This window comes from Lathyrus oleraceus, chromosome 5 (assembly GCF_024323335.1).
Source record: "Lathyrus oleraceus cultivar Zhongwan6 chromosome 5, CAAS_Psat_ZW6_1.0, whole genome shotgun sequence".
In the NCBI taxonomy this organism is placed as follows: domain Eukaryota; kingdom Viridiplantae; phylum Streptophyta; class Magnoliopsida; order Fabales; family Fabaceae; genus Lathyrus; species Lathyrus oleraceus.
Window position 1 is genome coordinate 223,218,544 of NC_066583.1, and position 27,724 is coordinate 223,246,267.

The 27,724-nt window shown below is 33.8% G+C and overlaps 1 protein-coding gene across 1 annotated transcript; it reads right to left on the bottom strand.

Moving 5' to 3' along the window:
• Window positions 1-1,071: 1,071 nt before the first annotated feature.
• LOC127083131 (MADS-box transcription factor 1-like) lies at window positions 1,072-5,269 on the bottom strand. Its single transcript, XM_051023374.1, has 7 exons — window positions 4,911-5,269; window positions 3,836-3,920; window positions 2,084-2,151; window positions 1,883-1,982; window positions 1,746-1,787; window positions 1,613-1,654; window positions 1,072-1,538 (listed from the first exon to the last, which is right to left on the bottom strand). Exons 1-7 carry the CDS (start codon window positions 5,093-5,095, stop codon window positions 1,317-1,319), a joined length of 744 nt encoding a protein of 247 aa, XP_050879331.1. The 5' UTR covers window positions 5,096-5,269; the 3' UTR covers window positions 1,072-1,316.
• Window positions 5,270-27,724: the final 22,455 nt, after the last annotated feature.

Sequence of the window (27,724 nt, forward strand, 5' to 3'; positions counted from 1 at the left end):
CAACTCAAGATTACTTGGCTACATCGACATGAAGAGCACCTCTAACTATGCTTTCTCACTCGGATCAGGAATTTTCTCTTAGGCATCAAAGAAACAAGCTACGGTTGCACAGTTAACATTAGAAGCAGAGTACGTGGAAATTGATGAAGGAACGAGTCAAGCTATATCGCTTTGCAGGATACTTGAAGACATAAGAGAAAAACAAGACGAGTCCACTACAGTCAGCTGTGGCAACAAATCGACAATTGCAATGACGAAGAATCCAGTGCATCATAGTAGGACAAAACACATAACAATCAAGTATCACTTTATCAGAGAAGTTGAAGCCACTAAAGAGATCAAACTCGACTACAGTAGGACAAAACATCAAATTGCAGACATATTCACGAAGGCGTTATCGAGACCAAGATTTCAAGAACTAGGAGCTATGCTTGGAGTCACACGAGTTTGCATCAAGTAAGAATGTTGAAATCGCTACAAATTTCTAGAATATTCTTAAATATAATGCTTATGAAAATGATAGAAGAACCTAGAACTATTATGATACTAATCAATCATAAAACATCTAAAAAGAACTAAAATAACGTAAAAACATTCACCACCGTTGAGAGGTTGGTGACTAACCTATAAATAAACAATTAGTGCTTTACAATTCATTATCCAAGAAACCAATATCATAGCTTTCTTTCCAAATAATTTTTTAAAACTATCTTATATCAACTATCTACTATTCAAATATCATATATCCCTTTTCCAAAAATTGGCCCAAATTCAAAATACTCAATTTAGGCAGGCACATAGTCACTAATAAACGTATTTCTTCCATCTTTACACGAGATACAATTGCACCTTTTTCTTGAATTTGCACTTTCTATCATTCTCCAAAAGACATGTTGCTATTTACCTTCTCATTAAGCTCTGCAAATTTCTCCTTACATCTACAATGCACCCAAGTACCACGAACTATTAGCAACAAAGTTGACTTTTCATCTTTATTAACAAACGTTTCAGGCCTTCAGAACAAGATAGTCTATAGAACTGGAATATAAAAACAATACTTTCAGGCAAAGGTTGCATGCAAACAAACAATTATTATCATTATTATTATCATATTGTAATAGGAGAATGAGTTATAGAAGTAAGCTAGGAGGAACAATTTTATGAAAACTCACATATAACAGAACACTGCCTTACTATATTCTGCCTACATGGTGTACGTAGACACTGATATAGTTAAGTTCATTACATTACAATACATAACATAATAACATGCTAGTAGTATATATTATAAAGCTTTATCATCATCATCATCATCATCATGGTAACCATCCACCCATATAGTTATTCATGCTTGGCCCTGCTGTCACCACTGACCCTGGATCACCCTGATGATATCCAATTTGTAAAGTTGGTTCACACTCAATCGGTTGAACTTGAAATAGTTCATCACCCTGTGCATGACCTTGATGATGACGTCCGTATCCCATATCTTCAGCACTCAGATTCAGTTGGAGTGAATTTATTTGATACCCCTCCATCTGACAAAAAAACAAACATCACTAACTAAATCAAACTTTACGTAGCAAAAGAGGTAGGTTCAAATGTTTGTTACCCTTTGCCTGAGAGCTCTGTTTGCCTCACATAGCAAGTGTTCCTTCACAAATGAATCAAACATGTGAGCATGAAATGAGGAGTAACTTGAGGAAGAAGAAAGCAAACATTTATGAAGATTGTTGTTCTCATACCTTACGTTGAAGATCTCCGAGCTGATCCAGCATGAATTGGGTCTATAGAAAAAACAGTTACACGAAAACTTGCTAAGCTAGCACATATACTGATTTAAAAAACGTTGAAATAAGAAAGGTTTGTGAAAGTTGAGTACCCTTGTGGATCTGATTTGCTTCAAGGAAGAATCTAGCTGCCTTTCAAGAGTTTCAAGATCTTTGCTGCTTAGAGGGCCAAGATCTTCTCCCATAAGGTTCCTAATTAAATGAGAGCATGAGTCAAATACTACATTATTGCGACTTATATAACATACCTGTATTCTATAATCATGTATTTATAGGTATATATGATCGAGTACCTCTGAGAGCGTTGTAGAGACTCATAACGTGCCTTCAGCTTCAAGTATTCCTGTTGACTGCTTAATTCCTACAGTTATAGTAGCAAAACTATTGCATGTTAGCTTTGTTTGGAAAAACATTCATGGACTATTCCAAAAGTCAAGCAAGGTACACCATGAAAAACTAGAAGCAAAATTAATAATTTGAGTGTTTCATGAAAAATGGATAGCTAATCTGAATTTAAATCTAAAAAGTTAGAGACATGCTGCATTCGAGGTAGAAGAATTGGGACGGAAATATGCTTCAACAATGTTTGATGTGCTCGATACACTATTTCAATGTTCTATTCACAACGAACGCGTCTAGAAGACAGACGAACGCAATGTGTATACTGACTGTTCTACTTATAGATTCTTCCTTGACAAACTAACAAACAATGATCAACTAAAGGCGGACGAGAACTGCAGATGATATGCAAGTTTCTAGTACTGACAAAGGTGAAGAATTTTGTATGGAGACTTGCCCAGATTGTTTACCAACTCAAACTAGACTAAATGATAGTGTGTTAATGTTGACAATCATTGTCAGCGGTGCAACGGAGTTCAGGATACAACAAACAAATTCTACTGTTATGCAATAAGAGTCATCAGACCTGCCACGATTTAAATTTGTGGCATGTTAATGCGGCTCATCATCGGCACGAAAACATTGGTAATGCTGAAGATGGATGTTTACTTAGGAAATGACAAGATGCTCGTCAAGAATTGGGGGAGGCTAAGCTGAGATAGCACCAACACTAACACAAACATACCTAAAAATCCGTAAAAACGACATAGTTGACATAGTACAAGGTTAAAACTTTGGCCTTTTGCAAAATAACGAGGGCGGGGGGCATGCGTTCTGCGAAAAAATGTGGCCAAAATAGATATGTCCGACAGACCGGTCCGTTTTGCCACGTAGCAACTTACTTAGCAACGACCTCTTCACAGATTCATGCAGAACAAAATTGGAATTGGTATAAGTTTAAGGGACAAACAAACATATTTAAGGATGCTAAAACACTAGGATTTGAAGTTCATGTAGATGTCAAAATTTTACCTTTTTTTCCAACAACTTTTAGTCTAGTTTTCTAGGAGAAAGGATAACATGGTTGTTCATAATTTTACTAGGGGTATCCTTTTAGAATGTCAATTCTCATCTTTATTTTGACCATTGCATTCACCATTTAATTTTAATTAAATTAAATTGTTTTCCACTGTAAAAAAACAAATCACAAATATTCACATGTGTGACTTTAAAAATAATTATGATTAATATAAATGGATTAAATCATTTCTTTTTATGAATTCAATTTTTTAATGACAAAAAATGGGGTCGTAGTTAGTTTTAGTTTAGGGTAAAACATAAACTCTTAAACTTATTATCACTTAACTCTATCTATAAACTGACATTCCCTCTCTTCTCTTAGCAATTGCTTATAACTTATTCTTACAAAAACCTTACCATATGAAAAACTAACACAAATTGTAAAATTGGGAATAAAAAGGTGACTTGGGTGTTTGAAGGAGAACGAAGAACATGATTTCAACACTTTCAAATAACATATAACAAAAACCACTAATATTAGTCTTTCAAAAAACATGATTTGACAAAATAGTGTTTTATAACTCAGCAAGCTAAACAAAAGCAAAAACAAAAGAAATTGAATGTCACAAAAAAAGAAGAAAATACACAAGAATACTTAGTTAAATAGAGTGAGTTAGAGTATTCACCAATACCAAAGCCTCCTTTGATGTCACATTACCCTCAGGTGCTCCATAGTTGCACTTCTGATACCTCTCAAGCGTTTTCAGCATGCTGCATGTTTACATTCAAATAAATCATATGCATCACAAATGAAACTGTTGGATAATAAGTGAAATAGGTAGATCTATGGAACATAGCTTTGTTTTTGGTTTTGCCTCACAATGAGATCTCAAAGATCTTAAGATGTTCTCCAAAAAGTTATGTTAACCAGAAAAATAAACGGTTGAGTTGAGTTGAAGTGAAAAGAAACAAGAGAAGAAAGAAGAAAAGAAGCAAAAGAAAACCCTAGCTAGGCCCAAAGATGTAAATGTGAGAAAGTGTTAGCTTGAATGAGAGAAAAAGGAGACATGGATTAGGTTGTCTGAGTGATTCTAAAGGCAAAAGCAGACACAGTACCAATAATTTAATGATGTTTATGTTCCCAACACCAAATTGCACTGAAATGAAACCTGACCTAGACCCCAAATTGGTTTATGGAAAAACTTTTGAACCAGATCTGCTTGAAACACAAATGAAGCAAAACCAGAAAGTTTTGGATTGATGTGTTGATACCTAAAAGAGGGAAAGAAAGAGAAAACCAAAGGATTGTATCAAAAACAAAATTAAAAAACAAACACACCCATTTACAATACAACAGTGTTCTTTCTTTCCCATGTTGTTTTTCTTTATCTAATGTTTTATATTATAAAATATACATGTTTTGTTTCTTTTGGTTTATTGTGTTTCCAGTTGCAGATCTAACACCAATCCTATCACAGAAATACTCAACCTGCTATAAACGCCGAGACATTCACACAAACGGAAAGAAAAAGAAAGAAAAAAAACTCAAAACAGTGAAAAAAGAAAATCAACTTTTTCAAATTTAAAATATAAAATATCAAACAGAAAAATAGATAAACAAATTCATAAGCTAGAAAAAGGTAGCTTCTACTCTTCAATCACTCAAAACAGAAAAAAAAAATTTAAAAAATTATTATTATTGTTATTAATTATTTGCATTTGAATGATTATAATAGTATATGATATATATATTTATACTACCTTGAAGTGCTGCAAAACTCATAGAGTTTTCCTCTATTGGAGAAGACAATAAGAGCAACCTCAGCATCACAAAGAACAGAAAGCTCATAAGCTTTTTTCAAAAGACCATTTCTTCGTTTCGCAAAGGTAACTTGTCTGTTGATCTTGTTCTCAATTCTCTTCAGTTCCACTCTTCCTCTTCCCATCTTTCTCTCTCTCTAATTTTTTTCTTCTTCTTCTCTTACAGTGACAAATATTAAACCTGACAATTATATTTCAGTATTTAATAATTAATATTTTATAGAAAACTCTCTCTCTCTCTCTAGGTTATCAAGTTGATGGTGAGAGGTACGTGTATTAAGAATGTGAGCAAAACCATCGTTATCAAACAAAGCCCTAATGAGAGAGATAATGGTAATGGTTTTCTCTCTCTACCTGTCGTTTTCTTTCATACACTATAGCCTGTGCTTTGTTGAACTAAGCATATACAAATGATAGAGACATGTTTTCATTTAATTTAAATTATGATGTGAGGAATTAAATTAAATTAATTAAAAGCAGTTTTGGGTTACACGTAAAGTGAACCTAATAACCGTAGGATTTAGGGAGATGGGTTTGAAAAGTGATGGAAAAAGTGAGATTGATCTGACGGTGGAGAAAGAAGAAAAATTGGAAGAAACCTTAAAATGAGTGGAGGGGACTGTTAATCATTTGACTTGACTTAGGATGGGTGGTAATAATCACAAGATGACACGTGTCGATAGATTAAGGGGTGAAGGAGGGGTGTTGTGTTTATATCCACCTGATATTTTTGGGTTTGGGCAATCATGTGAACTAACCTTAAGAAGTTGAACCCTCATAGTCGTAGGTGGTTCGTACTCAGTATATGCTATACACATTGTATTGACCTAACTACTCTTGTTCTTTCCTAAAGGTTACTCTTTTTTTGGTTTATTTATGCTTATATTTATTTTTTAATCACAAACAAACTATTATATAAAAAATTTAAATAATGCTTTAGTTCTATTTTTTTTATATTAAATTTTAGATTTTCATCCCTTGTTTGTAAATATGAAATTTTAGTCATTTTTTTATTAGTTTTTGGATTTTGGTTATGTTTTTTTTAAATAGCAACGGAGAACTACATAATATCCTGTCACAAGTTCAAACCATATTTCAGAATGAAGACATCTTGAATCAAGAGACAATAGTTCAACCTTGGCTACAAGAAAATTTGTGGGAAAAAATTGGTTTTGAAGACTAAGGGCAAAGATTAATTAGTATGTACATGGAAATAAAAATAAGTCCTTGGAAAAAATTTGTATTAACAATATAAACTTATAGCAATGGAAAATTTTCAAATTCAAAATTATCTCCATAATTATCGGAGAAGGCTTGCTTTCATCACTCTGAAGGAGAAGAACGATCCAAAACGCAGCGGAATTTAAAATTTCTCCTTTAGTGATCCTTACGAATGAGCATGATCAGTGATAGAATCGTTACCTATTGTGGCGATTGTAACCTTTGATGCAGATCTACGGAGCGATCACGAACGTTGAACGATGACAACGCCTCTACTCGGTCCACACGAACGGATTCCTTCAATCTCAGTGCTAACTGCTACGAATGAAGGCTTTGAGTAAGAGAGATAGAGAGAAACGAAATTGCAACTGTACAAATGCTTCTACACAAGGGTTCTATTTATAGAACCACTTGTCTGGGCTGCAAGCTAAAAAGCCCACTCAAGTGTATGTGACTCATATCTTATAATATGCCAAAATCATCTAAGTGCGTGGTACCTTACCATATTTCGTATTCTACTTAAGTACACCGTACATTACGATGTTCTACAATTCACTTAAGTGCACTGTACATTACGGTATTCCTTAGTTACTCTATCTCTCATCAATCTGTCCTTTGTGTGTGACCCTGTAGGTTTCCGCGGCATTGGCAATTATATTAAATCACGTATTTAACATAATAAATAGTGAGCGGTATCTAGCAACACATCACTGTTACCCAAGACACGAAAATATCATGTGATCTGACAAATCCTTCTGTGATAATACTTATGTGTACAATTACCCTTTTGCCTTATGTCTATATTGAACACAAGGCATAGACCGTGTCATCCTTGTCCAGTTCAATATTGGGCCCATAGACATTTATCATGTTACGCAGGATGGACAAATTCCATCTAGGTCACTCATGTCCCTTAGCATGCTTCGTGGAGTACCCATCAACTGTCTTTATGGTCATCTAGTTACAAATAATGTTTGATCAGCAATAAGGCACTCGACTCTACATCTAGGGTCCATAGTGGTTTCAGGTCGAAGGGTGGTATACACCATTATCACCATGAGAATAACTTATGACACTTTGCATAATATTCTATATAGTATTCTCATAACGGGTCAATCCAGTATAAATATTACTCGTAATATTCATACCTATGTTTAAGACTTGATAACTCCTTATCCATGATCCATGAGATGTGATCATCAGTCTATATACATAATAGTCTTAATGCTTTAATGTTATCCTACTTCACAATAAAGCTCGACTATGGATACTTTAAGAATAGTGTCCTTATATTTAATGTGATCTCATGATTAAGTCACATTTGATACATTAAACGGACATCTATTCTAGGGACTTTATTAGACAAACATAATAAAGAAAAAGCCTTTTATTATTAATAAATAATTCGATACAAGTACCAAAAGTATTGGCCTCTAGAGCTTACACTAACACACTCCTATCGTTATTTCCAAAGAGAAAAAAAAGGGTTCATTCGCGGCAAAAGCCTTAAGGATTGCATCTTTCTTGCATTTGGAACCAACAAATCTAATGAGGGAACCTTGCCTTAAAAAATTGATATTACAAACGCTTTTGATACATTAGAATGGTCCTTCCTAGGGAAAGTCCTATAAGATTTTAGCTTTAATGATCTCTTCTATAATTAGATTAACATTGTATCAAAAGTATAGGTGTGTGTGATATTTCTACAAGGTAGGGGATTCTCACAGACTTAGCATGTTTATAATAGTATAGGGTGGTTAGGACTTTCATGCCTTGTTTGTAAATATGAAATTTTAGTCATTTTTTATTAGTTTTTGGATTTTGGTTATGTTTTTTTTTTAAAATAGCAAGGGAGAACTACATAATATCATGTCACAAGTTCAAACCACATTTCAGAATGAAGACATCTTGAATCAAGACACAATAGCTCAACCTTGGCTAGAAGAAAATTTGTGGGAAAAAAATTGGTTTTGGAGAGTAAGGGAAAAGATTAATTGGTATGTACATGGAAATAAAAACAACTCCTTGGAAAAAATTTGTATAACAATATAAACTTATAGCAATGGAAAATTTTCAAATTCAAAATTATCTCCATGATTATTGCAAGATGGTTTGCTTTCATCATTCCTATCGTTATTTCCAAAGAGAAAAAAAGGGGTTCATTCGCGGAAAAAGCCTTAAGAGACTTAATCTCAAGCGAAGTTATATAGAGCCTAGATGATAAGACCAACTAAGTTTTGAGTTCTCAAGCGAAGTTATACAGAGCCTAGATGATAAGACCTATGAGTCCCTTAGGCAAGGCGCTGGAACTCCCGAGTGGGACTTCTATCAAACCTTGAGACAAACCTTTAGATTAAGTCTCTTAGACAAGACTTTAGTCGTGCCTCTTATGCGAGACTGGTTATTGGACCCCGCCCTAGGAAACTTTAAGCACTCGAGATTAGAAGTTTAGATAGCCTGTACAATGGGCACTTAGTCCCACAAGCCATTTATATGGAGCTCGGCTAATGAGACTTGTGAGTCCCTCAAGCGAGGGGTTGGACCTCTCGAACGAGATTTCTATCAAGCCCTAAGATAAGACTTTAGACTAAGTCTCTAAGACAATAATTTAGTCCCGCATCTTGGGCGAGATTGGTATATTAGACCCTGCCCGAGGATTTAAGTCCTCCAGGCGAGGAGCTTAGATAGCATGTATGATGGGAACTCTTAGTCCCATAGACAAAGTAATATGGAGTCCGACTAATGAGACTTGTGATCCCTTTAGGCAAGGCAATAGACCTCTCGGGCGAGACTTATATCAAGACCTCAAACAAGACTTTATACTAAGTCTCTTAGGCTAGACTTCTAGTCTCACCTCTTATGCCAGATTGGTATGTATGACCTCGCCCGAGGAAACTCTCAGTCCCCCCATGTAAGAAATTTAGATAGCTTATATGATGAGAACTCTTAGTCCCACAGGAAAAGTTATATGAAGCTCGAATGATGAGATCTGTGAGTCCCTCAGGCGAGACGTTGGTCCTCTCGAGCGAGACTTCTATCAAGCCCGCATACAAGACTTTAGACTAACCACTTTCAAATGGCAACCCTGTCAAAAAAGGTGATGTTAACCCATATTTGCCCTCGTTCACCCCTAAGGAAACTAGGAGATATCACATTTGCAGCAAGCATCTGCCTTGCGTATTTCCTTCTGGGGGAGCTGGAACTTCCTTCACCAGTGAAACCCTCTACTATGGTGTTTGCATCAGAGGGTAGAGTTATTTTGATCATCCTTAAAAGGAAGGAATTATAATGGAAGAGGGGTGTCCAAGTTAGTTTTACCAGGACGGGACCCCACAGTGGGCGCCACTGTAGTGGTTAAAGAGTACAAGTGTGTGTGGTATCCATATAATGGTAGGGTATAGTCAAATGCCTTAATAGGTTTATAACAGTTTATGGTGGTTAGGACTTGCCTGCGTCAGTGAGAGTCTCTGTATGGTGGTATTATGGCATTTACAGTGGTTTTAGAGGGCTAGCTCACGTAAGGTGAATGGCTCTGTATGTAAGTGTTATGCTTAGGATATGAATGATATGTGTAAGTTATGATATGTCCCTTCTTCTGTTAGAGGGAGAAGTATTTAATAGGCCTTTAGGCCTAGGATTTCCTTGTGAAAGATCATCGTCCACTCAGTCAATGATGGATCGTTGAATCTCTATTTCTCAGGGAGATGTGGATCAGCTACTGACTCTGACTTCTCTCTGAACAAGAAACATATTTTCCCATATTTCCCATAATGGGCGAATGAAAGCTACTTGGGGCGAGGTGATACCTCTTAGAAGGCGACACATGGTCGCCGGCCCTCCTGGGGGCTATAAAGTTCCCACCCTTGTTAGGTCTTTGACAAATATAACACTACAAACACCATCTTGCATTCTACAACTTTGTCAATATAAGTGAATGGAAGTCATCATGGTTACTTAAAATGTAACAAGGGGTGACCCCCTTATATCCTTTTATACTTTTTAGCCAAAGATATCCTCAATATGTGTATATCTGGACCACCAAAACCATCATGACCCCTTATTTCTACATGTATGTTGATACCATCATGGTCCATTGCAACGGTAAAATTGATGGTCTCAATGCTCTAATACATATTTTCACTATATATTCTCTAGCTTCAAGACAGTGTATTAGTGATAATAAATCAATTCTTTTCTCTAAATCAATCTCTTATTATAGGCTTAACAATATGGCTAACTCAATTAGTTTTAAAGTTGATACCCTTCCATCCCACAACTCGGGAGTTCAAATTTTTGAGGGTAGGCAAAAAAATATTCATTGACAACCTATTACAGACAACGTTAATCCAAAACTTCCAGCTTGCAAACATTCTCTGTTGTCAATTCTAAGCATAGTTTAACTTGTTAAATTAGTCATCCAATGAATAATTACTCACAACATCACTATCTATTAAAAAAACTCTTTGTTCAGAGACACAGAAAATGGATCACTAATTTCATATGGAGTAATGAGGTCCTAAAGAGGAAACCTACCATTGTGGTTTGGGAAAAAATGTTGGTCTATGTGCTTGCAGGTATGACTGTCAGTTGGTTTTGATGATGACAACTAATGAAACAACTTTGAAGATAACATCTCCATAAGTCAAACATCTTTGGGATATTGAAATTTATTTGTGACATATGAAATTGATTTCAGATGTCAAGTAAAGCTTTTGATGAGGACACCTAAACATGAAGATATCTCAAGTATCATAAGTTAGACAATTTAACAAGTTGATGAATTAAGCAATGGATTTTGAGGATATAAAGTTGTCAAAGTGTCAAAACCCGTCTAATCCTTCTCTTAGCATCTAAAAGTGACGAGTCAAAATTTTAAAGGACAAGAGTAAGTCTTGAAGTACTGAGGCAATCATACAGACATAATTTTTTTCAAAAGCCTCTCTTATTTCATAAGACTCTTGAAAACCTATCAAGGCTTGTATGGAATTGGATAAGAATTATTTTTAGTCAACCGGGGAAGTTTTATATTACCTAATCGATTTAGGGCTTGGTCCAATCGATTTAGAAAGGTGAATGCCTTATTAATCGATTAAAAAATCTTTTAATAAATTAAACCATATATTCATTTTAGGGATTCCTTTTTGGATTAAGGTTTCCATATTTTGAAAGTTTTTAATCGATTACCAGCTAGCGTTAACAGATTAAATCATTAAAATGATCCATGGATCATTTCTTTCTTTGAGCCAAAAAATTTCCAATAAAAATGAGGCTTATCCTTATTTCACTTTACATTGAATTTGTTGAATATAAATCATTTTATCCTTGTTCTACTATCTTTATTCTAAAAATCACTTTTTCACAAGAATTACCATAGTGTAAAAGACCGAAAAGCCAATGTGAGAGTTTTTGTTGTAATCAATGTTGAGCTTTAATATGTTGTATCTAAGAGTGTGACTCTCTCGTGGAGTTATTTTTTATGGACTTAATGGGTTACAAGTTAAACCTGATAAAAGCTTGATTGTAGGTTCTTGAGTTTGACGTGTGCAAAACCTCTGTTTGTAGGTTCTTGAGTTTGACCAATGTAAAAGCTTTATTTGAAGGTTCTTGAGATAAGTCCGTGTGAAATCTATTCATGTTGGTTCTTGAGTTTAGCCAGTGAAAAGCTCGATCTCTTTGTCGTTAAAGATTCGTGGAAAAATCCTGTAAAAAATCTCAAGTATGATTTTAGTGGAACTCTCAAGAAAAAACTCTTGGGAATAGAAGTAGCCCAAGTGATTAGGCTAAACTTGTATCAACATATAAATATAACTCAACACTTGAAAAGAAAATTGATAATTCATGATACAATATTTGGAACATTTGAAAAAGAAGAAAAACTCTCAGAGCACACACAATTAAAAACACAAAGAGTCAAGTGAACTTTATTTTAAATATTTTTTCCATATAGTATATTAAGTGTATTTTGCAAATTGCATATTCTCTCTTTTGATTAACATCTTGAAAACACCAAGATCTTTTTGTTCTAAATATGTAATTTCTACAAAAACTATGTGAACACCGTGATCTTTGAAAAGGAAGATGCCTGGTTGAAATTAATATCATTATTAACGGGAGAATTAGATAATGGAAACCCAAATCCTAGAAACCCTAATATTGTTCATCGTCATCCCAAAATAGAATCTTAAGCAGTTCTATTTTCAGTTCTTCTATGGAACCATTTCATATTCCTTGGGCTTGTCTAGCTTCAAAACCAGAAATAAATCAAATCAACAACCATTCTAAAACATAAAATCCACCAAAAATATTTGCTCAAGAGCTGAATGGAGTTTGCGACATTCCTAACTCTCAGTTACCTCAACATGTTTTGAACGTATTTCAATCACCATCCCAAAAGAAGAATACTTAGCAAGAGTGGAGGACTACAAACACAATCTCCATATAGAAGGATCATATGGCCAAGATGAGCGAAGTCGCTTACAACGATAAACCTTCACACCAAACTCACCTCTCTTTGGAAGAATTTGTGTAAGTGTTATGCCATCTCGCTGGGAAAAGGATTCTTTGAATTTACTTTTTTGTCTCTAGAAGATGTGCGCAAAGTTAGAGATTCGAACTCTTGGGATTTCTCCCTAGTTTTGTTAAAGCTTTTCCATTGGACTAAATATTTTACATCGAGTATTCAACAGAACAACCCAACCCAAGTTTGGATTCATTTTTAGGGACTAGCTCATAAATACATGTATCCTAAAATTTTGTTTGTTATTGCTAATAGCATAGAAACTCCCATTTATTCAGATATAGCCTCCACAATATAAATGATTGATAAAACTTTTGGTAATTTTGTTAGGATTTTAGTAGATATGGATGCTTCTTATGAAATCTAGTACAAAATTCTAGTGGAGAGGCAGAGCTTTCCCTTTCACTGAATTAGAATATGAAAATCTTCCCCGTTTTTACACTTACTACAAAAAAACAAGACATTCTCTAGATATTTGTGTAGATGCATGTCCCTAATACATTCAGGGGGAGTACCCCAAATGCGATTATTTTGTTGCTTGTCTTATCACTTTCATTTTTATTTACCTTCGATTATTGAGTTTCCTTCATGATTTCACCTCTCTGGATAAAGTTTTGAAATGATTCATTTTCTAGCATGATTTGAATCAGGCAATTTTGGGTCACCTATGCTTGAATTGATTCAGACCAGACTTTACACCTGATTCAAATTAGAAAGTTTTCTCACATTTTTCATTTGGCTCTGCTTGAATTGATTCTAATCATAATTACCTCACGATTCGAATCATGGGGTATTTGATTTGAATTATACATTGCTCTTGATTCGAATCAACTAAAAAATGGGCCAAAAATTTGTATTTGTTTTATTCCACTTCACTTGTTCTTTGACTCAAATTATGTATTTCTCTTCATTCTAATCTAACTAACTATTCCAACCATATTTTTTTGCTTAATCTCTAGCACATATAAAATCTTTTTGTCTTCATTTTTCATGCACCAAATAAAAAAACTCCACAACCATTTTTGTGTGATTATGTGAAAAATCAACACCCTCTATTTTGAAAGTTCGAAGCTCTTACAATGAAACTCTTACATCTTCAGCTTTAGTTTGATTCCAGATCTTGATAGCAAGAGATTTGTAATTGATTGAAGAAGGCATGGTCTTGAAACTAATCGTTCTTGAATAATTGGTTGAGATTTCCAAGTAGCTTGCAAGATTAAGGCTGTTTCCATTGGTGCTGACAAATTATAGTGAAAAGAATGAGGTTCTTCTCTCCATATTTCATATGTAGTGACTGTGTGGAAGACTACGGATAAGGCAGATTTCTTCTCAAATCTCCAGACAATTCATCTCTCAAGGAATCAGTATTATCAACGGGTTGATTACTACACATGAAAGCTTGGAGCAAAATGGTGATATTGGAAAGTTTAAGAAGTGTTAATCGAGTAAAGATTATGCATAAGAGTTTGGCATTACACTGTATACAAGTAAAGATACTGATAGGAGATTTTATATTTCCCAATATTATTGTGGATTGGTAGTTATATGAACTATTGCAAATATTTTTCAAATAAAATGGAACAATTTAGGTACCAATGGGAAAACATTGAAAAGTGTGCGTAGGCAAAGTGAGGACAAATGCCGAAGCACTATAAATCCTGGTGTTATCTCTCTCCCTTACTCTTACATTTAATTTTCGTAGGATTTGCATGATTTGGTATTTAATTTGTAGTGCAATTTATCATTTATTCAATTGATAGAAATTTATTACGTAAGCTTCTGTTTTGTTAGAATTAGTGCTTAATCTAGTTGCATTGGTGATTAAAATCTAAGAAACAATTGAGTTAGAATTTGTTGTAATTGAATTGTTGTATAATCACATCTTGTGACATATATAATTGAATCAATTGTATACCTTTGTATATCATAATGAAAACCATCCTTGGTATTTGTAGATTGATTTAGTTTTACTGTGATCAAGTTTCAAAATGTATAATTTTCATATTTTCGCTTCAAACCTTCCATACAGACTCTTGAAAAATCTATTATATTTAGTTTTTGAAAAAATGGTTGAATTTTTTAATAAAGGCCTATTCACCCCCCCCCCCCTCTAGACCGTTTTTCTACTTCCATATTCTGACCCAACAATTGGCATTAAGAACTGGTCTTTTAATTTTATCTAATCAACATCCAAAAGTTGTGAATATTGCAGACAATGACGATCCTAAATGAGCGTATAATAGAGCACTTATTTCAAAGGCAAAAATTCTACTTATTGTAAATCAAATATGTATGAATATTTATTCTCAACTGACAAAAATCAGTGGTGTGCCATCACCGAGGTACCATTTATTCCCAAGAACGTTAGCGACGTTGTTAAACATCCTAAGGATTGGACAAATGATGAGACCCAAAAGGCATCATATGATTTGAAAGCTAGGAACATACTTATCTCCAGTTTAAGCAGGGAAGTATTTTACTCAATTTCACATCATATCAGTGCTAAAGGTACGTAGGACACTCTCCAAACACTCTTTGAGAGAATGAATAATGTTAAGGATTCTAAAATTAATATGTTTATAGAGGAGTTTGAATTATTTCGTATGAAACCCGGAGAATCTGTGGATTCTATGTAAATAAGATTCCTCCACTTAATCAAAAAAATTACGCAACTTGGGCAAAACCTTTTCTAATAAAGATTGTACTAATAACATATTGTGATCTATGTGCAAGAAGTGGTAACCAAAGGTTACCACTATTAAGGAATCTAACGATATTAATACTTTAGATATTACAAAACTGTTTGGAAAGTTAGCCGAGCAAGAGTATAAGATGAAATAACTCGATGATCGTGAACTAAATTCAAAAAAGAAAGAGAAAGGGAAGGAATATAAACATGATATTTCTTTGAAAGTTTTGTCATCTAAAGGGAAGAATTCAAAGGGAGAAAGTGACAACTCTGATGAAAAATCTTCTAGAAAGAAAGTTATGGGTTTATTCGTTAGACGCTACAATATATACTTAAAGTGAAACAAGCTCAAGCATATCGAAAAATGACTAGTAAATTTTAGAAATACTCACCCGTCTAAAAATAACAAAATAAAAAGGATGATGATATCACGTGTTACGAGTGCGGAAAATCGGGACATTTTAGAACCACTTGTCCAAGTGTCACCAAACATCATAAAAATAAAGATAAGGAATTCTACAAGACAAAAGGAAAAAATTCCAAAGGTCGTAGAGCCTATTTTGTATGGGAAGAAAAGGATAAGATTTCCTCCTCTGATTCCTGTACAAGTTCCAAGGATGACTGTGCCAACTTATGTTTGATGGCACGTAAGAAAGGCGAAACTTCAAAGGTATATAATTATGTTTCCGATAATGAATATTCTTATAGTGAATTGTTGAAATCGTTCAATGATATGAATGTTGATTCCATGAATGCTTTTAATAAGATTTCTCTCCAAAAAAAATATTTTAAAACTTGAAGAGGAGATAAATAATTTTAATCGCGTTTTGGAAACTCTTAAGGAAGTGCATACATCTCTGGTTGATGAGTGTTATAATGTTTCAAATACTTTAGTTTAAAATATGGAAATAATGGAATGTGTTGAGTGTTAAATTTTAGATTTTGAATTGAAACTCTTAAAGGACAACTAACACATGCTACTTCACTATTTTGTACTTGTTTTAGTTCTTCGAGTGAAAGAGGGAAGGTTTTTAAGAAAAACCCTCGTGTCACTAGAAGAAATAGAAAAAACATTTCATATAAAGCCATTTGTAATAATATTATTGATAAGGTTCACCTTAAGAATCTTTGTCATGTTAGAAACATTCAAGTTCCCAGTGCAAAAATGGCATGGATTCCTAAGTTTACCTCAACTAACCCCAAAGTACCTAACTAAAATTGGGTACCTATTTCTATCTATTGATATTTTGTGCAGGAGTGTATAGGAATCTTAATGAATTCTCAAGACAAGTGAAGGAATATGTATCCAATCATATTTTATATCGTATTGTATTCTTTTTGTTGTATTAGTGTTGTTATTTGCTAATGTTACTTGTGCAGAAAGTTTAGTTCTAGATCATCGTAAGTGGTATGATCGTTCCATTCTCCTTTACCTTTGTTTACTTGAACTTAATTTACTCTAATTGTTTTCTTTGCATCGTAATCATTCAACTATTTTTCATATGCATCAAAATTATTTATCATTTGCATCAAAACTACTTTTCACTGCACCAGAGAAATGTTTTAGTTGCATTAAAATATTTTTTGTCAAATTTACCATGCATTAAACATTTTTCAGATTAAACTTTTTTGCAATAGAAGAATTTATTCATGTTGCATTTGATGAGTCCTCGCCTAAAAAAAAGGGGAAAGGCATTTGTTATAATATTTTAGAACTGATAACAGAGAAGTTGATCAACAAAGAAAGTTCCAAAGAGGATTTTGCTCCTTTGTCAAAGGATGAGGATAATAAGGAAGATAGAGAGGAAAGCTTACATGAGGATAATAAACAAGAGATCTCGAACCATCTGCCTCAAGATTGGACAATTGCAAAAGATCATCGTTAGATCAAATTCTAGTACACACCAAAAGAGGTAGTTTAAAAAGTGAGGCCATGGGTATAGAAGTATGGTGTGGACCTCAAATGTGCTTATTGAGAAAGATGAAAGAGGAATGGATTTTGAGATAACCAGACATAGAGGTATAATCGTATCCTTACTCTACTTAACTGTTAGTAGGCCAGGTATCATGTTTAGTGTGTGTGTGTGCTTGATATCAAGCATCACCTAAGGAATCCCACTTTAGATCGTAATATGTATTTTGAGGTAACTTAGTGGAACCTCTCATTACGGTATTTGATATCCTAAAAGTGGTGCTTATAACTTAGTAGTTTTTTTTTTATTTCGATTTTGCGGGATGCAAGTCGATTAGGAAAATCACTAGTGGTACATGTCACTTATTTGGATGTTGTTTAGTTTTTTGGCACAATAAGAAGTGGCATAATGTTTCTTTTTCTACCACCGAGGCTGAATATGTAGCCACTAGTAGTTATTGTGCACAAGTCTTATGGCTAAAGCAACAGTTACTAGATTATGATTTAAAACTTTTCTGCATTCTGATTAAATGCGATATTACTAATGCAATAAGCCTCATTAAGAATCTGGTACTTCATTCACGCACCAAGCACATTAAGACCCGACACCATTCTCTAAGAGATCGTGTGGAAAAATATGGTGTTTTTGAATACATTGACACTAAAAGTCAGCTTGATGACATTTTTACAAGATTTGTAGGAATTTCTGAGTCTTAGACTCTTCATGCTTTAAATAGAATGAGGATTTTATTTAGTTTCATTTGCTATATTTTGTTTTCAATAACACTATTTTATAGAAAATCATTGTTTTTACCGACTACATTGACATGTCTCTATAACTCTTGTATTCGGTATTATATAATTGTATGTGTTTGTTCTAGAGTTGTGCATTGGTTTGATTATCTCCTCCCTACCATACTCATTCATATATAGCATGCGTTTTTTGTTGTTTTTCTTTAAATTTAAGTCTTTTAAATATGTGTCGCTAATTATGTGCATTTGAGCATTTGCGTAATTGTTTGTATATTATTTGTGATTATTAATGCATTCCTTTACATAATAGTTTTGATCACTAAATTGTTTGTCGTTAAATGTTAGTTTTGCAATCTATTTGCATTTTGTTGCATGTAACATGTCTATCTCCGTGTTATATGAGATCTTTGTTGTTGTACATTCTTATTAACTATTTAGCTCATATGTTCATTTGTAATTATTGTTTATGGTTGGTTATTTGGTTTTTAGAAGTATTTCGATCTATCTCTATTTGATGTTGTCAAAGGGGGAGAAATTGTAATGTGAGTCTAGAATAGTTTTATTCGTATTATGTTGTGGTTTGTGTGCAATGTTTCAGTGGCAACATAAGCATTTTTTTTGCGTTTTACTCAAATTTGACTCAATTCCAAGTGAAGGCTTACCAAGCATCAAAAAGGGTGAGAATGTAATTACAATTCCCTAATACATTCAGGGGGAGTACCCCTAAATACGGTTATTTTGATGTTTATCTTATCACTTTCATTTTCATTTACTTTCGATTATTTAGTCTCCTTCATGATTGCACATCTCTGGATCAAGTTTTGAAATTATTCATTTGTAGCATGCATAAACCATTGGTTGGGTTTGAACTTGTTCATGATGCTTTTTGTCAAATTTCATGAATAAGTGAAATAAGAGCCATATACGTTGTTGATTCAAGTTACGTGAAAAGAAAAATCTCAAAGTGTTTTAAAATTTGTGAAAAATTGAGATTTTGTGTGTTTGATTGAATCAAGCACACATTCTGATTCAAATCACTTGGGGCAGAGGCAAACCAGAGATTTTCTAACACTCTGATTCAAATCAAAATTTACACATGATTCGAAACAGATAATTTTGTGTCACTTCTGCTTGAATTGATTTGATTCAGACTTTACACCTGAATCAAATCTGATTTTTTCTCACATTTTTAAGTTGGCTCTGCTTGAACTAATTCGAATCATAATTAACACTTGATTTGAGTCACGGGGTCTTTGATTCGAATTAGACATTTCTCTTTATTCAAATCAACTGAAAAATGGGTCAAAAATATTTTTTTTCTTTTATTCCACTTCATTTGTGCTTTGACTCCAACCATGTATTTCTCTTGATTTGAATCTAACTAAAATTTCAACCATATTTTGTTCTTAAAATATCAAGCAAGTATAAAACCTTTTTGTCATCATTTTTCATGTAAAGAATCAAAAAATACCAAACCATTTTCGTGTGATTTGTGAAAAATCAACACCCTCTCTTTTTGAAAGCTCAAAGCTCTTGCAATGACACTCTTACATCTTCAACTTCAGTTTGATTCCAGATCTTAAGAACAGGAGATTTGTAATTGATTGAAGGAGACGTTGTCTTGAAACTAATCGTTCTTAAAAAATTGGTTGAGATTTTAAGCTAGCTTGCAAGATTAAGGCTGTTGTCATTGTGCTGACAAATTCTAGTGAAAAGAAGGAGGTTCTTCTCTTCAGATTCCTTGGTAGTGCTTGTATGGAAGGCTACAAATAAGGAAGAGTTCTTCTTAAATATTCGGTTAATTCACCGCTCAAGGAATCATTAGGATTAAAGGGTTGATTGCTACACACGAAGGTTTGGATAAAATTGGTGATATTGGAAGATTCAAGGACTGTTAAACGAGTAAAGATTATGCATAAGTGTTTGGCTTTACGTTGTATATAAGTCAAGATCAAGATAGGAGATTATATATTTCTCAGCATTATTTTGGATTGGTGATTGTATGAATTCTTGCAAATATTTGTCAAATAAAAAGGAACATTGCATGTTCCAATAGGAAACCATTGAAGAGTGCACGTGGGAAAAGAGAGGACGAACACCAAAGCACTACAAATCCTGGTGTCATCTCTCTCTTTTCTCTTGCACTTAATTTTTTTATAGAATTTGTATGCTTAGGTATTTCAATTCAAGCGTAGTTTATAGTTTATTTAATTGGTAATGATTTATTAAGTAAGCTTAGATTTTATTAGATTTGGTGCCTAATCTAGCTGCATTGGTGATTAAAATCTGAGAAATAATTGAGGTTAGAATTCATTGTAATTGAATCGTTGAATAATCATAACTTGTGAAATATAAAATTGATTCAATTGTATACCTTTGTGTATCATCACGAAAACCATCATTGGTATTTGTAGATTGATTTAGTGTTACTGTGATCAAGTTTTTCTAAAAGTATAATTTTCATATTTTCGCTTCAAACCTATCCTGCGTACTTTTGAAAAATATATGATATTCAGTTTTTGAAAAAGTAGTTGAATTTTTTAATAAGGGCTCATTCACCCTCTCTATGTTGGGAAGAAACCAAACAAAGCATAGATAAACAATAAGAATGCAATCACAACATAAGAACATAACGTGGAAACTCCAAAACTGGAGAAAACACCACGATTATTGTCAATTGACAACCAGAGAATAACACTATGTGAAAATTGGTACAACACATAATATACGCTCAACTAACCCAGTCCCCTAATACACCTGCACCATCCAAAACAAATATTTAACTACATCTCACAGAACTCTAATACAAGAATATAAAAGAACAAAGAAAGTAAAATACAAGCTTAAAGTGTTTTTGACGGGTGCATCTTGGAATGAAGAACTTGAATCCTATATATAGCCTTGGACTCCATTTTCCTTCATAAAACTAAGCGATATGAGACTTCAAAGAACTTGTATCCTATATATAACCTTGGACTCTCTCTTCATTCACAAGACTAAGCGATGTGAGACTTCTTCAACATGTATATTTTCAACCAATCAACAACACTCTAGACCATTTTTATACTTCCATACTCTCGCCAAACAATTAGTATCAAGAGCTGGTCTTTTGATTGTATCTAATCTACATCCAAAAGTTGTGAATATGGCGGATGATGACGATCTTTGGGAAGCATATAATAAAGCACCTGTTTTTAAAGGTGAAATTATAATTATTGGAAAGCTAACATGTATGTACACTTATTATCAATTCAGAAAAATTTATGGTGTTCCACCATTTATTCCCAATGACGATGAAAATGTGTTAAACATCCTAAGGAAGAAACATATGATAGGACCAAAAAGGCTTCATATAATTTGAAATCTAGGAATATACTTATCTCCGCTTTATGTGCAAAAGTATTCTACTAAATTTTACATCATACAAGTGCTAAAGGTATGTGGGACATTCTTCAAACTCTCTTTGAAGGAATGAATGACGTCAAGGATTCTAAAGTCAATATGTTTATAGAGGAGTTTGAAATATTTTGTATGGAACTTGGAGAATCTGTGGATCTCATGCAAACTAGATTCCTCCACTTAATCAACAAATTACGCAACTTGGGTACTAAAATTTCTAACAAAGACTGTACTAACAAAATATTGAGATCTATGTGCAGGGAGTGGAGACCAAAGGTTACCGCTATTAAAGAATCTAATGATCTTAATACTTTGGATATTACAAAATTGTTTGGAAAGCTAGCCAAGCATGAGAGTGAATTGAAACGATTTACCGATAGCAAAGTAAATTCGAAAAAGAAAGAGAAAGGGAAAAAAGAGAAACAAGATCTTTCTTTTAAATCTTATTCATCTAAAGGGAAGAATTCAAAGGAAGAAAGTGACAACTCTGACAAAGAATCTTCTAAAAAAGAAGTTATGGGTTTATTCATTAGACACTACAATAGATACTTAAGGAGAAAAAAGCTCAAGCATAATGACAAAGGACTAATAAATTTCAGAAATTCTCACCCGCCTAAGAAAGAACACAAGAAAAAGGATGATGATATCACATGTTACGAGTGAGGAAAATCAGGATATTTTAGAACCACTTGTCCAAGTCTCACCAAACATCATAAAAATAAAGATAAAAAATTCTACAAAACGAAATGAAAAAGCTCCAAAGGTCGTATAGCCTATATCGAATGGGAAGAAGAGGATGAGATCTCCTCCTCTGATTCCTGTTCAAGTTTGGATGATGAGTGTGCCAACCTATATTTGATGGCACATAAGAAAGGTGAAACTTCAAAGATATATAATTCTGATTATGATAATGAATATTCTAGTAGTGAATTTTGGAAAGCGTTCAATGATATGTATGGTGATTCCATAAATGCTTTTAAGAAGATTTCTCTCCAAAAAGAAATAATTTTAAAACTTGAAGTGGAGATAAATAATCTTAATCGTGTTTTGGAAACTCTTAAGGAAGCACATACATCTCTAGTTGATTAGTATTATAATGTTTCAGATACTTTAGTTGAAAATATGGAAATAATGGAATGTGTTAAGTGTCAAATTTTAAAACTTAAAATTGAAACTCTTAAAGGACAACTAGCACATGCTACTTCACTATCTTGTACTTGTTCTACTTCTTCGAGATAAAGAGGGAAGGTTTTTAACAAAAACCCTCATGTCACTTGAAGAAATAGAAAAATGAATTTTATCTAAATCCATTTGACATTATTATGGTGATAAGGGTCACATTAGACCTCTTTGTCATGTTAGGAACATTCAAGTTCTCAATGCTAACCCCAAAGGACCCAACTAAAATTGGATACTGATAGGAAAAATAGCAAGTGTACTATTTTTCCTATGTAGTAATAATGAGGAAAGTTCCTCTAATGTCGATCTCAAGGACTGGTTGTAAATATTTAGTTCTAATTGCTGTTCAATTAAACAAAAACTAATGTTGGAAATTTTTGATGCGAAAATATAAAAATAATTGCAAATAAAATAAATAATGTAGGGGATGGTTTTTGATAGATATGAGTAATATGCTAGGGAATGCATGTGATTTCTTCCTGTAACAACTCTGAGTCACTATTGCAATAAAAAATATCAATTAATTAATACCAATTCTTAAGGACGTTTCTCTTAATGCTTTAGTGAGAAAACCTTTAATCATTCATACCTGATCTTTATATCCATAGAAATTAACAGGTGAATTTAAGCATCATTATATCAAGAACACATTAGTTTCTACAGGTTATCCCTAGTCCTAAGTAATATTTACTGTAGAACACTCTCATGAAAGCATTACCAATGACGGTCCAGCCTAATTGATAATCATATAACAATCTCAATTGTTCAGAAAGAGAAAGCATTAAGGACATCACGAGAATAAATCAATTATGAAAAATAATATTGTTATTGCAAATGTAAACTCAAAGTCATTACAGATTCAAATCAAGGATACCCCCTAACATTGGGGGATTTAGCTACTCATAGTATACAAGAAAATCAAATGATAAAATGTAGACATTACAAGTATTTAGATGAAATCTGATCTTCAATTGCTTCCGCTCATGAAAATCTCGTCTTCCCCAAAACCTTGTTTTCTCTAATTCTCAATCGTGTGATCTTTGCTTCCCCAAAAGTGTGTGTCTTGTCTTGTCTGAAAAAACTCCCTTAAATATAAAAGTCCTCCTCCTTCTTTCTCCCTACTCAAACAGATCCACAATAGTCAATGAAATCAGATCTTCGATGGACCAAAACGTCATTCGCTTTAAATTACCAAAAGTAAAGGAAATATATGATTTTTGCATGCATGCATGCTACGAGTGGTCGTAGCAGGCCCCTGTCTTTTATGTTCTTGTCCAGGCCCCCCTGCTACGGCCCGTAGCAGGTGCTATAAGCGGCCGTAGTAGGCCACTATTTCTGTAAAATCTGGGCTTTGTTCCATACCTTCCACTACGGCCCGTACCAGGTGCTACGGGTGGCCGTAGTGGGCCCCTATTTTGGATGGATTTTTGATTTGTTCAGACCTCTCTGCTACGACCCGTAGTAGGTGCTACGGGTGGCCATAGCAGGCCTACTGAAGCGTGGGAAAATTTCTCCGATTCTTTGCGATTCTCCTTGGCTTCTGCATCTGATTGTACTTGAATATCTATTTGAACCTAAAAATAGTAATAACACACAACCCAACCATAAAATGCGGAAAATGGAAACAAACTGATGAAACACGGTGAAAAGATAAAATCATTCTAACGGTAAAAGAAGGTGTAAAAACCACTTAAATTATATACAAAATGCAACTAACTCACCTGCTTTCACCTGGTAACATGATTATAATTATAGCACAAATGGTGACAGATCAAGTACCTAGCTCTATCTATTGATAATTTTTTGCATGAGTGTCTAAGAATCTTAATAGATTTTCATGACAAGTGAAGGAAGATGTATACAATCATATTTTTGACTGTATTGTATTCTTTTTGATGTATTAATGTTCTTATTTGTGAATGTTACATGTGCAGGAAGTTTTTTCATAGATCATCTTAATTGGTATGATCGTATCATACTCCTTTATCTTCGTGTAGTTGCACTTAATTTACTTTAATTTTTTTCATTGCATTGTAATCATTCAACTAGTTTCCTTATGCATCAAAATAATTTCTCATTTGCATCAAAACTACTTTTCATCTGTCTCAAAGAAATGTTTTAGTTGCATTAAAATCTTTTTAATAAAATTTACCTTGAATTAAACATTTTTAGCATTAATTTTTTTTAGCATTAAACGTTTTTTCATTAGAAGAGTCTTTTTATGTTGATTTGAAGATTCCGCACCCCAAAAGATGGGGAAAGGCATTTATTCTTATCTTTCAGGATTGATAACGGAGAAGCTGATCAACATCGAAAGTTCCAAATAGGATCCTCCTCCTTCATCAAAGGATGAGGACATTAAGGAAGATAAAGAGGAAAGCTTACATGAGAATGATAAACAAGAGACCTCGAACAACTGCCTCAAGATTGGACAATCGCAAAAAATCATCCGCTAGATCAAATTTTGGGCGATGTCAAAAGAGGTAGTTTGCAAAGTAAGGTCTGTAAGACCCCAATTTTGACCCTAAGATCCCTCATGACATCTCATCATATGCATTGGCTTTGGGATCACACCTTGGCATCCTCCTTACCCCTCATTCATTGGGTTTTCATTGGGAGAGATCACCAAGCACACTTTTGATTGTATCATAATTTTTTTCATTATTTACTAACCAAATACCAAAAATATGTCAATGCATAGTTTATCACTTTTACAGGTAGTGTGTGTGTTCACCCATGCTATATCAAGCTCATATCTAGGGTATGAGACCCTCAATGCAAAGGAGCTCAATCAAGAAATGGTTCACATTGACTCTAGACATCATATATAGGTCCATATGGTCTTCACATGTCATTTTGATCAAGAATTCATCAAGAGTTTGAAGATTGTTTGCCTTGGAAACCCTAATTCATCTGGGTATCTTGTGTGACTTCCTCAACAAGTTTCTTCAACATTTGATCAAATATTTCAAGGGATAATTCGTATTACATCATCTTATGCATATATGATCCTCCATGAGTCCCAAAAGTCAAGATAATATCAAGCTAGTAAGATGGTTCATGGTGGTTGACCAGAGAAAGTCAACTCGTCAAAACTGGGGCTCCCTAGACCCTATCTCCTTCAATGTTTGTCATATGAAAATGATTCCAAGAGAAACGTTAATCAAAACTATATTCCAAACAAATTCCATGTTGAGGTCAAGATCTATTTTTTCTTGGAAAGTCATTTTGTATGGTGAAAGATTATATGTCATTTTGTCTAAACCCTAGTTTGGAGATCAACTTCCCAAGACCATAACTTGCTCAATTTTTATGAGATGAAAGAAATTAAAATTCCATGATCAAATTCAAGATGTTTACTTCAACTTTTATTCTTGAAGGAAGTTTAAATTCAACTTTCAAGGGCATGTACGAAGAGGAAACATTATAGGTCACTTTGGACCATTACCATTGAACAAGTGATTTTCCTCAACTTCTAAAATGCATAACTCCTTCATGCCAAATCCAATTGAGGTCAAATTGGTGACCAAATTGAAAACGTTTGAAATATATATAACTTTTATGAAGGAACTTTTTCCATTTGAAGTCCATAGCAAAAGTTATTCAAGGTGGAAGAAGTGAACATTTGACTTGGTACTTAGAAAATTTTCAAACATGTTTGATTTTCCAAACTTCCACATCAAAATTCACCATGATCCAAGCTTCAAATGAAAACGTGTTCAACATGAAAGTTGTTCCCCTTGATCTCACCTTTCTAAAAAGTCCAAGATCATCTCATTTTGCCAAAGAATGAAGGACTTGCGCATGGGTGCAATATGAGGTACCATTTGGATGATTTTCACTTCTACATTTCAAACACAAGTGCGTGGCCACATGACATGATTTCAGCATGATTCTCACTCATTTTTTGACATGAATACATCACTTGATGGGCCTATCAACGCCCATGCAAGCATGCAAGGTGAATTGCTAAAATTGGCAATTTTTGGAAGTGTGTGGAAATGAATCTCATGACCTATAAATACAACCCCTCATGCTCAGAATTGAGGACCTCGTGCCCAAGCTTCGAACCTGCAATCCAAACCCTCACCATTAAAGGATAATCTTGAAGATTTCATTTGAAAATCGAGCTTCAAATCTCATTCTGTTTTGAGATTGAAACTCCAAGAGTCCATGCCATTTTCTAATCTTAATCACTTCCTACAAGCTTCTGAAACAAAGCCAAGCACAATTAGAATCAAGATCAAGCAAGGTTGAAGCTCCCTCGGAGGCAATTTTTCAGAATTTTCATCTCTTCGATTCTCCCTCAATTCTTCACTATTCTTTGTGATTTTTGGTTGGCCGAAGTTCTACCAATGTAAGCAAGAAGATTGAGTTGCTTTGAGGTTAAATCGAAGCAACTCAATTCATGATCCTCAAAATTCAAATCCCTGTATCTTTTTATATACTTGGAATTAGAGAAAATTGAGGCCAGATTCAAGCTCTTAAGCATTTTTTTCTTTAAATCCATGTCCTTGTTTTTCATTTTGGTGATGGTTGATGGTGGACCAGTCCGGTGAGGTCCACCGGAGAAGAAGACCGGGGCCCTAGCTCCGGTGGTGTGTTATCACGCCTCTCAACCATCATATCCATTCAAATTGTTTTAATCTTAGCCCTTGGTTCTGATTACCATTGTTGCAGCGCATTTGACTTGGTCTATCGTGGATAGCGCGCGTGCAGTCATCAGATATGCCACCTCAATTAATGAGGGGGATCTGATGGCCCTTGTTTTTTTGAATTCTATTTTATTTTTGATTTTTTATTTAATCCTTTTAATTTGTTTATTTCATATTAATTTCATTTTAAATCCAAAAAATATGGGACTTTCACCAAAAAAAAATATATTTTCCTCTTTCATATTCTAAATTAAAATTATTTTTTGGATTAATTTTGATATTTTTCATGAATTAATTGTTTTTGTGCATATTTTTAATTGTTTAAAATTACTTATGACTTTTCAAAAATCATGAAATTTTTTGTCTAAGGCCCTTTGACCTTGTTTGACAATCTCTTGGCCATTTATTTGATGTTTTGAAGAGATTTTA

Coding starts and splice junctions, on each gene's coding strand:
- LOC127083131 (XM_051023374.1), bottom strand. CDS start 5,095: ATGGGAAGAGGAAGAGTGGAACTGAAGAGAATTGAGAACAAGATCAAC. Junction 3,921..4,910: donor GAGTTTTGCAGCACTTCAAG/GTAGTATAAATA, acceptor GTAAACATGCAG/CATGCTGAAAACGCTTGAGA. Junction 1,655..1,745: donor TCGGAGATCTTCAACGTAAG/GTATGAGAACAA, acceptor TCATTTGTGAAG/GAACACTTGCTATGTGAGGC.